At 56.2% G+C, this 16376-nt stretch overlaps 1 protein-coding gene across 1 annotated transcript in view; it reads left to right on the top strand.

The window, feature by feature from the left end:
* LOC129047449 (ras GTPase-activating protein 3-like) overlaps nucleotides 1–16376 on the top strand; it is a 106692-nt gene that overhangs the window by 22329 nt on the left and 67987 nt on the right. The window contains 1 exon segment of the mRNA XM_054534798.2: nucleotides 16054–16171. Within this exon segment, the coding sequence (XP_054390773.1) occupies nucleotides 16054–16171 (118 nt within the window).

Genomic DNA, 16376 nt, shown 5'->3' with positions numbered 1-16376 from the left:
GGATGACGGATGCGGGGTGACAGACAGGATAATGGACATGGGGTGATGGACGCGGGGTGATGGATGCAGGGTGACAGGGGATCACGGACATGGGGTGACGGACGGAGGATGACGGACGCAGGGTGATGGATGTGGGGTGATGGACGGGGGATGACGGACGTGGGGTGACGGGTAGAGGGTGACAGATGGGGGATGACGGACGTGGGGTGACGGGATGACAGATGTGGGGTGACGGACGGGGGATGACGGATGCGGGGTGATGGATGGGGGTGACGGACGTGGGGTGATGGACACGGGATGACAGACGTGGGATGACGGATGTGGGGTGACAGACGGGGGTGATGGTCACAGGGTGACAGATGCAGGGTGACAGACATGGGGTGACGGACAGGGGATGATGGACATGGGGTGACTGACAGATGCGGGGTGATGGGGGATGACGGATGCAGGGTGACGGACAGGGGATGACAGAGGATGATGGGCTGTGGGGTGACAGACGCGGGGTGATGGACGGGATGACGGAGGATGATCGGCTGTGGGGATGACAGGACTTCTCAGCGCTGGTTGCTCCTGCCTGGGGGTGGGAATGAGTGGGAAGGAGAAAGGCTCGGAGAGGTCTTTATCCAGTGGCCGGACGCGGGGCTCAGGTTTTTCGTAGTGTTCAGGGAATCCTGCAGGGCCACCCCCACCATGCCGGCGGGGAAGCAGGCTTGGAGAGGCTCAGCCTTTGAGGCGGCCGTGGAGAGTGGCACTCAGGGGCTGGCTCAGGTCCCAGGCCAGGTGCGAGCTGATCCACGTCAGCCTCTGGTTCTGAAACACTGAGCCTGGCTCCATTCTGAAAAGTACAGCAGTAATTTGAGCCTTGTTCTGAATGGCCCCGCTGATTCATCCTGCTCTTGCAGGGCCCTGCTGAAGGACAGCGGCTTCTGCTTCCTCTGATCCTGGCAGCCTGGAACTTCCTGAGAGGACTGGGCACGTGGATAGCCATGGTGGGGGACGTCCTTTAAACTGGGGAATGGGCTCCCCTAGACACAGTCGCTTCCACAGGAATCTTCTAGAGCCTCACCCAGGGCAGAGCGGACACCCGCAGCAGCCTGGAGTTCCGGGGAGCCCCGGCTGCCTGCCTGCGTCATGAGGGACAGGCCAGCCCCCAACCCTTGGGTAGGAAGAGCCCAGGCCTCAGACAGGACAGGCACATGGGTGAACAGACGGCTTCCCCTGCAGGAGGAGATGCAGCCGTTCAGAAGCAGACCTCCAGCATGGGAAAATCAGACCCATGGCGTCAGGGTGCATGAAGGCAGGACACACAGGCCCGTCCCCTGCGAGGGTCAGGACATGAAGGTGGAACACACAGGGCCGTCCCCTGCGAGGGTCAGGACATGAAGGTGGAACACACAGGGCCGTCCCCTGCGAGGGTCAGGACATGAAGGTGGAACACACAGGCCCCTCCCCTGCGAGGACCAGGACACAAAGGCAGACACACAGGCCACGTCCCCCGTGAGGGTCAGGGTGCCCAGGGTCAAGGCTGGAGCCTGAACGCTGTCCGCAGACCGTGGCTGGATGGAGACTGCCATGTTGAAATGCCTGCACATCTGATGGAGGTGTGGCCATGCACATGAGAGAGGAGGTGGGGGCGTGCACACCAGGCTGTCTTCGCCACTGCGGCTCTGGGGGGGGCCTGGCTGAGGGAGGGAAAAAAGTTAACTTTTTCTACCTGGAGACTTAACTGGCTGGAATGAATATCTATTTCTTTGTAATTAAGAACATTTTAAAATACAGAAAAATAGTTTCCTTATAAGACTTTTAATTTTAAACATACGCAGAGCTTTCTAAAAGGGACACAGCATATAGTTTGGTTTCTGTGGCCATGTGCCTTCCATGTGCATGGAGGATGGACAGGTGGTTTTGTAACGTGTGTCATAGTTTGCACCCAGCTGGTTCAGGTGTTAAACCAAAAACAATTAATAAAGCAATGGTGGTGATCAGTTCAGACAGAGCCCAACCCCTCCCCACGCCAGGGGCTTATGCTCCGGAGTGGGAAGCATGTTCTAAGTGAGACTTGTGTGTGAATTTTCTACACCTACGCTAAGTAAAATTGGCATTTATTTACAAAGCTCCGAATTACATTACATTTTATATTTTATGTTTAAACTTCATTAGGAAAAATTGCCATTATTGTTACACGTAATGAGTTGACTGTCAATATTTAATATAAACGAAGGAAATGTTGGCAAAAGAGAAATTAGACCTAACATTTTTATTTATAATAATCTCAAATGCTGTTAAATTTGTAAGCATTTCTGTTGCTTTATAGATGTTTTGGAAAAGCTAATTTTAACTTTTCAAGAATGAGAAGTTGTCCCCACTGAAAGCCTAGCACGTTAGCGTCTTTCTTTGCGTTAGTTTCTCTCCATTCTTATTTTGCCCCGTGGAGATACAGTGCGCGCACACACATTCAATATTAAACACACATCTGTAAACACACACAGGAAACATTAAACCCATATGTTTCTATGTATTATTGAAAGTTCATCAGAAAAGACAGCAGAGGCCATGTGCTGCTCTGTGATGCACCCATCAGAGGCTGTGATCCATCCAGAGGCTGCTGTGTGCCGCTCTGTGACGCACACCCATCCAGAGGCTGCCATGTGCTGCTCTGAGATGTGCACCCATCCCAACACCTGGTCATCCTCTTCCTCCCATTCAGTGCCTGCGATTTCCTGCCATGGCCCCAGCGGAACGGCAGCTCTGCAGGGTCAGGACTGCTCGGCTCAGGGCAGGTGCAAGGCGCTCTGTGTGTCAGAGTCTCGCACTGTGGAATGCCCGCTTCCTTTCCCCCCAAGCTGATTCCCCTCACTGTGTAGCTTACCATAATAGTTTCACAGCTAGCTGACTTTCTTAGGCCACTGGAGTATTGATTTATTCTCATGTTCTCTTAAAAATATTTTTCAAAGATTGAGAAGACACTGTAAATATGCCGTCATGGTCAGGTGTCAGGACGACGGACGGGCTGCTCAGAGCCTGGCCTGGTTTCTGTCATTTCTGGAATGCTGTGGGTCTGCTGTAGACGCCAGTGCCTCCCATCCAGCCTCAGGCTGGGGGAAGCGAGGTGGAGGGAGCGTCTGTTTGGTCAGTGCTGGCCCCGGATGTGCCTGTGGCCTTGTCAGGCAGGAGGCAGGCGAGGAGCTTCGATGCCAGTGGTCCCTGTCCCCGTGCTGGAGGAGGGGGGCTGCCGGTGCTGCTCCTCCTTGGCTGAGGCCTCCTGAGCCCTTTTCCCCTAGGTGTCCCCTCCCAAAGTCAGGCTCCTCATAAATTTGGGGGTACAGAGCTCTGCGGCACCCCTTGGTGGAGTTGCCTCTGGAGAGCTCTGCTGCTGCTGTGAACCTGCCTCTGCTTGCTGGTCACATGGCTGCCCAGTGAGCACCTCTTGGTGCAGGGTCCATGGCACCCTGGCATCTCAGAGGGCTGGCGGCTGCTGGGGATGGGGCTGGAGCCCAAGGGCGGGGTGGGGGCTTGCGTGGGGGTCCTCCCAGTCCCGGACCTGCCCTCCACCTGGGGAGAGCCCCACCCACCCTCCTGAGGTGACGGCTTGGCCCTGGAGACTACCTGCCCTGGCTGGGGGCCAGGCGTGCTCTCCATCTCCAGGGATTCTGGGGCTTGGGGAGGTCACAGTCTGTTGGAGGAGGGTGCGCCAATTGGCCAAAGGGTGTTTATGGCCCGAGGTGGAGGCTGGGCGTGGGGGGACGAGGGCCTGGGGGCCACCCTTCCTGTGAGGGCTGCTGACGCTGGTGTTGGCAACACTCAGGTGAACGTGTGTGGGCTGGGGAGGGGTAAACGTGTGTGGGGAGGGGAAGGGGTGAGCGTGTGTGGGGAGGGGAAGGGGTGAGCGTGTGTGGGGAGGGGAGGAGGTGAACGTGTGTGGGGAGGGGAGGGGGTAGCGTGTGTGGGCTGAGGAGGGGAGGAGGTGAACGTGTGTGGGGAGGGAAGGGTGAACATGTGTGGGCTGGGGAGGGGGTGAACATGTGTGGGCTGGGGAGGGGGTGAGCGTGTGTGGGCTGCAGAGGGGGTAGCCCCCCCCTCCAGAACAGACACTGCACTGCAGCCTGCACTTGGAGTCTGATGCTCTCTCAGGCAGTCTTGTCCTGAGTCGTAAATAAGGAACGGAAAACCAAAGTATTGATTTGCTATTTTCTCCTATTCTGAAGGTGCCATTGAGATGCCAAATCTCGGGCGGTTCAGGCTTTTGTTTGTGGTTCTCCACGGGGCGGCTGATGAGAGGCTTTGTGGCCGGCCCACTAGGAGGGCATCGGATGCTCGCCCTGTAATTGCGCTGGGTGTGCCCGCCACCGGAGTTCCCACCCCTGATGACAGGGTCAGGCAGAGAGGCCGGTTCCTGCTAGCTACAGGTTTTGTGGGTACAGGTCATGGGGTGTGGGCTGTGGGCTGAGCCTCTGGCCAGGGTGTGGTGGCATCTCAGGTCTCATCGCTTGTGGGTGTCTGTGGCTGGGGCAGCGTGGACGCATCGGGAGTGGCGGTGCTGAACCGAGACTTGGGCTCTGGTGTCAGGTGCTCCTCGGCGGCTTGTTTCTGTGTCCCCCGTCCCCCCGTCTGGGAGCTGCCCGACCTTCCCTTTGGATGTAGCGTGTGTCTGGGGTTCTTGGTGTTCTCTGTGCTTTGCGAGGGTGAGAGCTACCCCAGAGAGAATGCCAAGCTCTTCCCAGACACCCCGAAGGGCCAAGGCAGCCTTCACTGTGCTGAAGCTGGCTGTGGTCTCTTGGGCATCTCTCCCGACTTGGGCCAGGTGCACAGTGGGGTAGGGCGAATGTGCACACATTTCCGGCCGACTTGGGGGACACCCTCTAGGTCTCCTTGAAGCACAGAGCCAGTGCACCTGGCTTCTCTGCCAAACACAGCAACAGTCACGGCCATTGGCCACAGCCACCTCCACGACAGCCACAGCTGCATTTCTCCTGCTGGGGCCGGCTGCACCGGAGCTGCCCACGTGAGCATCCTTGGCTGACAGCATTGCAGCCTCACTCTTAGAGGTGAGCGAGCAGCAGGGGTGGTTTGGTTCAGGGACCCCAACTCTGGAAGCCCACCTGCCTGGGGCTGGACTCAGGCCCCGTGTTGCCTTGTGGGTGGGTGGGTGGGTGGCACTGCTGGCTGTGTCCGCGGCGATTATACAGACGACTTGGTCTTCCTGTCGTCCCCCAGCCCACAGGACTCCAGCCTCCACAGGCTTCGCTGCCCTCCCCAGGGGTCAGGAAGCCCCGGAGACCATAGGACAGAGGTGGTTTAGTTGGGAGCGTTGCCCTGGGGGTAGGCGAGGCAGGACGGGCAGTGACGCTGCGGCCTTGGCCGTGACACCACCTGGTGGGCTGCAGTCCCACTTCCGCCCCTGCCACCGGCCGTGTGGCCTGCTCACCACCCTGGGCCTCAGCATCTTCTCCTGCAAAATGGGGTCGTGATGGTTCCTGAGAGTGTGTGTAGAGGGCAGTGCTGGCACAAAACGTCAGAGACAGAGCCCCTCGCACCTCCTGCCCATCCCACGCAGCTGCACCAGGCTCCGGGGGAGGGTGGGACCTGAGCTTGGTTCTTCCTGTAGGAAGCGGTCTCACTCCCTCTCTGTCCCTCCCTGCCTCCGTCTCTCTGTCCCTCTCCCCCTTACCGTCTCTCTGTCTCCGTCTCTCTTCCTCCTTCACTCTCGCTCTCCCACAGCACAGGTCCGACAGTCTGGTTCGGTGCCTCCTGCTCTGCCGCCCTCTGGGCTCCTGGCTGGGGCTCTGCTCTGCTTCTCAGCCCGCTGCCTGCCCACTGCCCACCTACACCCCGCCCGCCTACCCCCCGCCCGCTGTGGATCCTGTGCTTCACAGCCCCCGTCTTTCTGTTTTCTGGCACTGGAAGAAGACACTCTTTTTAAGACAGTCCTGTGACTCACAACCAAAGGGAGGTCATGTGCATTGCACAGTTGTTGCAGTCTGGGTGTCTCCGCTCAAGGCTGGGGGCTGTGTGTCGGGCAGGTCCTTCGGTGCTGGGCACGGGGTCTTTCACCCTGCAGACGTCGCTTGTGGGGCCCTTGGAAACTGAGACCTCTGCTCCCCACTTTCTGATGAGAGGGCCCTGTCTGTCTTTATGCCGTCGTCCAGGGTGAGTTGATTTCCTCGTGCCGTGGTCCAGGGTGAATGATGTGCCACATTTTCTGGGAATGGCATTTTCCATGTTTTCCAGACGCCATTGGCATGGCCCACTTTGGAATCCAGCAGGTGACTTCAGGGCCCACAAGCCTCTCACGTCCACCCCCAGGACCCCAGGTGCACCTGCAGCAGTTAAGGGAGACACTTAGACACTGCCATCTTCCCTGGAAGGTTCCAGTTCCAACTCTGGGGCTGTTCGGGTTTTGTGCATTTCACTGCTAGCTTCACTGTTTTACCAACAGGGGTGACTTGGAAACAAGGACAGCCGAGCGTGTTTGCCAAGGAAAGCCCGGATCTCTGGCATGCAGCGCCGGCTGGGGCCCCTGGCATGGGTCAGGGCCGGGATCAGGCCCCTCGAGGTTCAGATTGTCCATGGGGTGGTGCTTAGACACTGTCTCGGGGCGGGGCCCAGCACCAGCAGTGGCTGGCAGCTCTCCAGCCCTGAGGGGTTCCTCCTCCCTCTGTCCTTCCTGTAGAGGTGCAGGCCCCTGGTGGGCCGTGGGGGTGCAGGGGGTGCAGGGCATGCTGGGGCCACTGTCTACCCGTCCTGGTTGGGGGTAGACCTCGCTGGGCACAACCCCTTCCTAGCACATGGCCCAGGGGTCTGCTTGCCAGTTGGATTTTCCCTTCCTTTCCCTCTGAAATTCCCTGGTTCTTCAATTTTGGTCCCTTTTTCTGGGCCTCTCTGACTTGTCTGTAACAGAAGTGCGGAGAGGTTTGGTGGCTGCCGTTGGCCAGGAATGTTCACACCACAGAAATCAGGAAGGGCCACACGTCGGAGGAAATTGAGCTCACGTCTGAACAAAGGTTTTGTTGATCATCTAATCTTGCTAACCTGAATTGAATAATCTTATCTATAGCGGTTACACTGCAATAGCACAAAAAATTAAGACAGTGTTTTTCTGGTATTTAAAACTTTACCTGATTCAACAAAGTTGCTTGTGACATTGATGAATGAGTGAGGCTCCAGCATTCCCAGTGTGGAAGCCAGAAGAGGTGTCAGCCTAATTAATATAACTTGTATGAGTGGGAGAAATGTTTTAATGGTCGACACGTAACACACTCAGTGATGACGCACTTTTTGAGAACAAGCTAGCAGAGGGTGCATTGCCTCCGTTTGTCAAATCCTGGTTAAATGCAGCCCAGGATTGGCTTAGAGACAAGAGTTTGCTGTGAGAATCAATTAGCTCTGTGAGTTTGAAATAGAGGACTGTGTATCTCATTATTTTTTGTGAGTTGTGTGCTACACATCTTTTACACTAGTGCAATGTATGACTTAGTTAACCTAGTTGAGCTCATGCATGCATTTTTCCCCTGGAGAACCAGGTGTTGTTAAACCTCTGTTGGGACCACCCACCTGGGGGTGCAGCCCCAGGCCTGTCCGTTCCCCTCTCGCATACAGGCTGGGTGTGAACTAAACCTCGCTTGGGTTAAGGAAAGTTGTTTTCCTCACCCCCCATTCCTTCTCTGCAGCTGCCTCCAGAGACGGGACGCCGCTGGGAGACGTCCTTCATGGTTTTCTCTCAGTGCCGTGCGTCGAGGGAGAAAGACACAGTTCCCTTTGTTTCTCACTCTCCATTCAAGGGTGTGTGTCCACCCGGGGAGCAGCCTTGGAGCCTCGGAGCACAGGGAGGTTTGCCCGCTGTCCGTGATCAGGAAGAAAGCATCTCTATCTGAGGCAGATGTCAGCATTGTTGCCACTGCCCGTTATAAGAGAGTAGGGTTCCCCAGGCTCAGGCCCTGCTCCTGAGGTGCAGCCGATATGTGTGCAGGCATCACTGGGTTCCCAATCCCAATTTAGTACTGCGTGAGGCAAACCAGGGCACCTGCAGACACTCCAGCTCCAGCTCTGCTGTTGCGGTGCTGTCCTTCGTCTCACACATGGACGTCTCGGGCCTCCTGCCAGCCCCTGTGAGAACCGCAGCTCCCTGGTGAGTGGGGCAAGGAGGTGGGGGCATCTTCACACCTTCTCAGTTCTCAGCAGTAAGTAATGCCTCTCAGTCCTGGCTGCACCAGAACCACCTGCAAGCTTTCTAATCAAGATGAATGTCTGTTCTTACTGCCTGGAGCCCCCTCCTAGTCAAAGAATGGCAATCTCTGGGTGGGGTCCGGGCATTTCTCCTGTGAGAAGCTCTCCTGTGTGTGCAGCCGCAGCCGGTGAGTGCGGGTGTGAGGTCCTGTGTGTGGACTCGCAGGAGAGGAATCACAGCCTCAGGAGATGCAGCCTGGATGCGGGGCAGGCTCTGTCACACCAGGAACACGGGGGCCCTGAGGGTTCCTGTGCAGCACCGGTGTGTCTCTGCTCCTTTGTGAACTCAGAAGGGCGGCTTCATTTCAGCCCACCTTTGCTTTCTCTTTCCTCATTATTCCCTGGGTGTTTTCAGCTGCCAGTGAAACTTCGGTTTTGAACCCATAGGATTTGCCTCAGTCTCCTGGTGGACACACCTCTGTGGAGGAGAGGTCCCCTGTCTGCAATCACCTTCTTTCCCATATTTTATTACCTGTTTATAAGAGTGAGCACAGTTAGAACCAGCTGACAGGGTTTGGAGTCGTGTTTCTCAGGATATTCCGGAGGCACTGCTGCTCCATTCATCTCAGGACTTGAAGTATTTTCCCCAGCGGCTCATCGTAGACCAGCTGGAATCACAGGCAGTCAGAACCGTGAGAGTGCACGTGCTGGTGGCCGTGGTCTGCGGACAGAATTTCCAGAGTGCTGGGTGACGCGGCCCCCGCGCCTTGAGGGTTATACTGCATCGGGAGACTGGGCAGCCCTGGGGAGGCCCGGCCTGGACAACCTTCTGGCTGACCTGGCTCCAAGGCCAGGTCTCCTCCTAGATGTTTAGGGATCACTTGGGTCTCGGGATGCGTGAATCTCTGGCGTGATGTGGCAGCATCTCCCCTGTGGCCCATTTCTAATAGCCTTTGCACCAAGCACGAGAGGAGGGTCATTTGCACCAGGAGCATGTAACTGGGGCACTGTTGTGTTTTGGGTGGATGGCCCTCAGCCGTGGGGCACTCTTGGTGTTCTAGGTGGATGGCTCTCTGCTGTGTGGCACTATTGGTGTTCTAGGTGGATGGCCCTCTGCCGTGGGGCACTATCGGTGTTCTAGGTGGACGGCCCTGTGTCGTGTGGCACTATCGGTGTTCTAGGTGGACGGCCCTCTGCCGTGTGGCACTATCGGTGTTCTAGGTGGACGGCCCTCTGCCATGTGGCGCTATCGGTGTTCTAGGTGGACGGCCCTCTGCCATGTGGCACTATTGGTGTTCTAGGTGCACGGCCCTCTGCCGTGTGGCACTATTGGTGTTCTAGGTGGATGGCCCTCTGCCGTGTGGCACTGTTGGTGTTCTAGGTGGATGGCCCTCTGCCGAGGAGCACTATTGGTGTTTTGGGTGGACGGCCCTCTGCCGTGGGGCACTGTTGGTGTTCCGGGTGGACGGCCCTCTGCTGTGTGGCACTATTGGTGTTCTGGGTGGACGGCCCTCTGCCATGGGGCACTATTGGTGTTGTAGGTAGACGGCCCTGTGCCGTGTGGCACTATTGGTGTTCTAGGTGGATGGCCCTCTGCCGTGGGGCACTATTGGTGTTCTAGATGGACGGCCCTGTGCCGTGCGGTACTATTGGTGTTCTAGGTGGACGGCCCTGTGCCATGCGGTACTATTGGTGTTCTAGGTGGACGGCCCTGGGCCCTGGGGCACCGTGTGCAGTGGGACACTGAACAGAAGGCACCCTGCACTCTGCCCACCAGATGCCAGTTGCACAGCCCATAGTGACAACCAAGCGTGCCTTGGGAGGTGGCCCCTGGGGGAGACCCCTGTTTCAGCCGTTGTCAGGGTCAGGCCTCCAGTAAGCACAGTGGGCGCCTTCTAGGACCCCTCCCGCCACCCCGTCACCATAGACTTATTCTCCCTGTGGTGAAAGTTTCAATTACATTGAATGTGTCCATTATTTGGGAGGGTTTAACACCTAGCCCTGGTCGCCCGCCCCTCAGCAGAACCTCCCGTGCCCTCTGAAGAGCCGTGGAGGCTGGAGGGAACTGGAGGTGCTCTCAAGGAGACTGGATGATGGGCAGACCCCCTGGACGGCAGTGTTCGGCCCTCCCTGGGCAGGTGGTGTCACCCAGTGAGTTTTGGAATCAGCCTGCAGAGCCCTCTCCTCCTTCCACCACTCACAGAAACCCACTGGTGCCAGGGGCTCCCAGCAGCCCCTCCCGGCCAGGAGGATCGGGGGGTGCCTTGCTTGAGGATGGCAGCCTGGGCTTCTGTCATTCATAACCCACAGGAGTCCTCTTGAGGGAGGAGCATGGTGCCCTGGAGAGCCCTGGACAAGGCCTGGGCCTGGCTCCATCCAAGCCCAGCGGCCTCTGCCCCTCCTGAGCGTAAGGATAGAGCAGGTGCTGCCTGCCCTCGACTCGGCCCAGAGGAAACTCCACTCCCACGGCCTCACCAAGTTCTGCCTGTTTCTGGCAGCTTTGCAGGCCCTTCGGGAAGGCACTTGTGTTGCCAGGGGTCGTGGGGGTCAGCGTCATGCTGTGTCCTCAAGACGCTGTGTCCCCTGCCTCGGGGCCCCCCCACCTCTTCCTCTTATGGCCTCTGCGCCACAGTCAGCCCACCGAGATGTGCGGCCTCGTCCCATGGAGGGTGCCGGGTGGGGAGGCCGGTGTGGACAGGCACTCAGGCCCACTCAGAGGCCAGTCACGGAGCCCCCGTGTCCAGAGGCGAACAGCAGCCAGGGGGCACACGGGCCTTGCAGTCAGCAGCTCAGAGCCCGGAGAGGGGTCTGTACCCACGCATGGCACAGAGGCTTCTGTGCCTCACTGAGACCCTGCCAGGGCTTGGAGGAGGACCTGTTCGAGTGAGGATCCCAGGGGCCGGGGCTGGGGTCGCTGTTCCAGGCTTCTAAATAGCCCAAAGTAGACGGGGCTGTTCATCATTTATTCAGATAGTTTAGGCACAAGACTATTGTTCTGGTAAATACTTTATGTTGTTAGAAGACGCTGTGTGCCTAGCAAAATTTTTAGACCCCTTTGAATGTTTTGTGTTGGGAGGACTAAAAGGCTGAGGTTGGGAGCCTTGAGAGCCACACTTCTCAAGTTCTCCCGCAGGGTCTCCTTCCCCGACGGGCCCTGGGCTTAATTGCTGGAAAGGGGTTGCTTTCGCTGGACCGTGCACTGGGGCCGTCGCCATCACCCATTCCACGTTATTTCAGTGAGGCCGACCTGTAGTTGAGTAAAACGCCATGATGACGTGGGAAAGAGAAGAGCGCCCCACCTGGGTGGACGCAGCCAGTCCCAGCACAGCCCTGGCCTCTCCAGGACGTCTTCTGTCGGGGTTGGTGCCAGGAGCTTTGCTCAGTGGAGCCCTGGGCCCTCATCCTCACCCGTGGCTGCCTTCATTCCTTCCTTCGCCCTCTTCGCTGGGTGCTGAGCTGAGCTGCTGAGTGCCTGGGAGACGCCCGCTGCTGTGCTGAGCAGCAGATGAGGCCAGCCCCACCTGAGGGCCCTCCCCGGGATGCCTGCAGGGAGGAGCAGCACGGGGTGGGGTCTGTGGAGACCTCCCCATGCCCTCACAGCTCCTCCCGGGTACAGGGGTGTGGCTCCGGGTGCTGCGGGCCGCGCCGACAGCTCGCTGTCAGCACTTGGAGACCCTGCGTGGGTCTCCAGGGAAGCCTGGGCACCCTAACCCTCGGTCAGGGCTGGGCCTGTGCTCACCCTGAGGGTGCAGCTTCCCTCCACGGCCCAGAAGGGCTGCTGTGGGCGTGGGAGTCCTGACGCTTCGGATCAGGGCCTTTGTTTTTGTTACTCACTGCCTGATCCCTGGAGTTGGAAATCAGGTTTTGCGGTGTTATGCTGTTTACATTAAATGTGTTTAAGTGCTGCCTTTTACTCCTGTTAGTTGAGTTTTCAGAGCCGATGCGAGGTGCTGTGTTGGCTGTCTTCACCGGTCTGCCAGCTGGTGAACACACCGCATGTGTTTTAGTGACACAGTCCATGGGAAAAGTGGTCATGAGAACTGTTACTTATTTGGCTATTAGGATGAAACCAGTTTACTTTTCTTTTAATTCATTTATTCATCCATGCATGCAACAGATAATTTGGCACTTACTGTATACCACAGACAGCTTTGTCTTTTTATATGAACGTCTCTGTGCACCAGAAAAAAAGAGAAAACACGTTTCCTCTAAGAGAGACAGAACAGGCACCTTTGGTGAAGGTAATTGAACCAGCTGTTTGGGGTGTGGTGGAGAAGAAACAGCTGTTTGGGAGGTGGGGCAGCCCCCATCCCGCTCAGCTGTGGGGCTGCAGGGAGAGGCTCAGTCCTGGTGCATGTGGCACATGGAGAGGCCCCGGGGCGACATGGCCAGGCCATGCTGTAGCAGCTCCAGCCCTCCTGGTCTGAGCAGCTCATTGGATGTTGGTGGGTCCAGCAGGCTCCCTGGTGTTACTGTCGTCATAGCAACCAGGATGTTTCTCAGGAGTTTTTTTTTTTTTTTTTTCTGTTTCAATGCTTTATTAACCGTTGGAAACAAAACCAATGCCCTGGAGGTGATGGCATCAGAAGCCTGAGGCAGGGAAATGGGCTTGCATTTTGTCCCCCCTCTTTTTTTTTATTAAATGCATCATAGCAAAAGTAGATTAAAAAGAAAGAGTCTCAGCCCCAGATGACAGTGAGCAGGGAGAAGGAGGTAAAGACGGGGCCATCAGGCAGGGAGGGAGGAACCTGGTGTGTTTTGGGGCCGGGGACTGGGCATCGTCAGGCAGGGAGGGAGGAACCCAGTGCCTTGGTGCCAGTGTGGGAGGACTGGGCATCGTCGGGTAGGGAGGGAGGGAGGGATGAATCTGGTGCATTGGTGCCAGTGTGGGAGGACTGGGTATCGTTGAGTGGGGAGGGAGGGAGGGATGAATCCGGTGCATTGGTGCCAGTGTGGCGGGACTGGGCATCATCAGGCAGGGAGGCAGGAAGGCAGGGAGGGATGAATCCGGTGTGTTGGCGCCAGCACAGGGAGACCCGGCCTTTTCATGTCGTGCAGCGTCTGTCTTACAGGGAGTCCAGGGAAAGCTTGTGTGTTTCCGTCCTGCAGCGTCTACCTTCGGAAGACACAGCTGGTACTGCTGTGATTTGAGGCCCTGTGGGAACACATCTCAGTTCCATATTATCCACAAACACCATCTTCCACAGGACTTTCAAAAGCTTTTTTCTTTCTCCTTTTAAGAAACACAGGAACTTACAGCTAAATATCTACACTCATTTGTTGCAAAAAACAAAGAAATCCCAGAAAACAAAAGGAAAACAAAAAACTCCCAAAGACAAAAACAAAAAAAACCCCAATAAAATCCCAAGGGAAATATGGTCAGCATCAGGTCACACCGTAAAGGTGTCAGAAGGAAAGTCAGCAAAGTCAAGCTGTGTTTGAGGATAAGGACTTCTATCTGCTGCAGAAGCTATCAGTTCCAAAACAGGGCCGGGAGGCTGGAGGGGCCCCTGTCCGACTTGCTGGGTGTGCTGTGGCTGCCCTCAAATTCAGGGGTAGCCGCGGCAACCAGGAAGGCTGTGTGTGCTCCGGGAACCTCAGCTGCCATCCCCCAGGCTCCCTTCCCTCTCTGGAGAAGCTCGCCGGCCGTGCTCGCCCCTTCGTGCCTGTGAACTTATCACACACCCTGCGTGCGTGTGCTGCGTGTGTGTGCGTGTGCTGCATGTGTGTGCGTGTGCTGCCTGCGTGTGGGACCTTCACATTGGTGGGAACCTTCAGAAAGCCTGTCTTTTGACATTTGATAACTGAGCTGAGGCCTGGCCTGGAGCCAGGTGCCTCGTAGCGGCCTGGCTGTGTTCTCCCATGCAGCGGGTGAAGAAGGCGCGTCCCGGGAGAGTTGCCGTGTTGAGGTGTTCTGAGGGTCCAGTGCCCATCAGGAAATATTCATTTGCTTTTTCCCACCAACCGATTATCATTGATGCTTCCTTAATGATTCCCAAAATAAAAACTTCCAGAACCTTTTGAATTAGAGATATCTCAGAGCTGGAGGAGCCTTCGAGAGCTGCTGTGTCTCTTGCTTTTGCAGTTCAGGACTTTGAGGCCCAGAGAGGCAGACTGTGTGTTGGGGGCACCGGCAGGAAATGGCCACAAGCACTGAGACCCTGAGACCTGCTCCGTGTGGGCAGCAGCAGGTGCTGCTGGGAACGCCTGCCGGCACCTCAACACCCACAGATATGCGGCGTGGACACAGGAGGCTTCATCCAGACCCTGGGGCTTCTGCTCCTTCTCACAGTGCGTCAGGTTAATATTGTGGACGAAAAGTCTTTAAAAAGCTTCAAACTGAGTTTCTCTCTGCCCTTTGGAGTTTCTGGCGTGCCAGTTTGCAAACTGGCGTCTTTGAAATGAGCCAGCTGCCCCATGTGAGCCATGACGTGTGCGCTTGCTGAGTTGATATGAAACATTCAGCACAGAGTGGTGGAAGTGGGGTTCTGAGAAACTTGTACTCTGCTCCCATTTTTGATTTTGTTTGTTTCAACAAGAATAAGGTGATGTGGCCCCGAGTGGCACCAGCAGGAGCCTTGGTGTGGTCTCAGTGTGGTGCCTGTGCCTGCATCTGTCCTCTCATCCTGCATCATTGAGACACCACTGCCAGGCATCTTTAGAGCCAAATGACGGAGGCAGAAAAGGCCCTGGGGAGGCGCGAGTGTGTTTGAGGTGTTTCTTTTACAGAATGGACTTAAACTGGGCATCCGCTGTCTGGATTGACAGCTGTCACTCATCCCTTCCTGCTCACTCCTTATTCTCCGATAAACTGGGCCCTTAGGCTTGCCGCTGGGGCGTGCTCCAAGCTTCCAGCAGAGAAGTCGTAGCTGGGGTTCAGTTATGACCTCCAGACTGACCCCAGGCAAACAAGGAGTCCGGCATCAGGGGTGTTTTCTGCAGGGCCAGCCAGGAACTGGCTCCACTTCCTTCAAGCACATTCAGGTGGCGTCTCTGTGGGCTTGAGGGAGGGAGACGTGGACCTAGCTTAGGTCTCCCTGGGACGCTTCTCTTAACTGGCAATTCGAACAGCTGGAGTTTACAGTTAACTCATGTCCACAAGAAAGAGCTCTTTCCTTTAATTCTGGCTCCAACTTTGACCTAATATCATAAAATAAAATTCAATATAAAAAGGGACTCAGTGGATAAATGAATAAGCAAGACGAGATCCCTCTGCATCATGGAAAGTTATTCAACCTTAAGAAAGAAGGGAATCCAGTCAGCAGCCACAGCAGGGGCCACCCTGGAGGACACTTGCTGAGTAGAGTGAGCCGGGCTGAAAGGACACGTCCTGTGGATCCGCCGACGTGAGGCCCCAGAGCAGTCAGATCCACAGAGGCAGAAAGTGGGGTGAGGGCCGCTGGGAGACAGCAGGAGGGGGATGGGAGTGTGTTGAATGGGGACCGAGTCTCCGTTTGGGAGGATGAGAGTGTTCCGGAGAGGACGGTGGTGATGCTTGCACAACTCGGTGAACGTGGTTAATGCCACGGAACTGTGCACTCGAACAGGTCAGAGATGGAAAATTGTATGTTAAAAATTAAAATAAAAGGACTAATGCGGGTAAACAAGACACAGCAATCCTGAGTCCCAGGCTGGCGGGTCCCTGCTTGCGGGACTTGCATCTGAGGGTGGCGTGTGTGTCCCTTGCCTTTCGGCAGTACACGTGGGGAGCACATCCACGTTTTGACTTGTGGCAAAAAAACCAAGACTTTATAGAGAGCTAGTGAATGCACACAAGCAAAGGCCGGCGTATGGCTGTGAAGTAAATCTACTGTTCGGAAATGTGTCTGCGATGAGCAGGGAACAAACATTTCTACGCTGCTGATGATGTATGTCGCTTTTATTTTTTAGGTGAAGCCAAAAACCTTCCCTCTTACCTGGGGCCAAGCAAGATGAAGGATTGCTACTGCACGGTGAACCTGGACCAGGAGGAGGTTTTCAGGACCAAAATTGTGGAAAAGTCACTCTGGTAATGTCTTCTGTTGCTTTACTTCACACTGATGTGTTTTCTTTGGTGTAGAGAATGTCCCAAGGGTGTACATCACCTTCCCATTTTCCCGCGTGTGGAGAACGTCCCGAGCATGTACGTCACCTTCCCATTTTCCCACGTGTAGAGAATTTTTCTGTGTGTAGACAATGTCCCGAGTGTGTACATCACCGTCCCATTTTCCCGT

This window comes from Pongo abelii, chromosome 18 (genome assembly GCF_028885655.2).
Source record: "Pongo abelii isolate AG06213 chromosome 18, NHGRI_mPonAbe1-v2.0_pri, whole genome shotgun sequence".
NCBI lineage: Eukaryota > Metazoa > Chordata > Mammalia > Primates > Hominidae > Pongo > Pongo abelii.
This window is presented reverse-complemented; position numbering and strand designations above follow the sequence as displayed.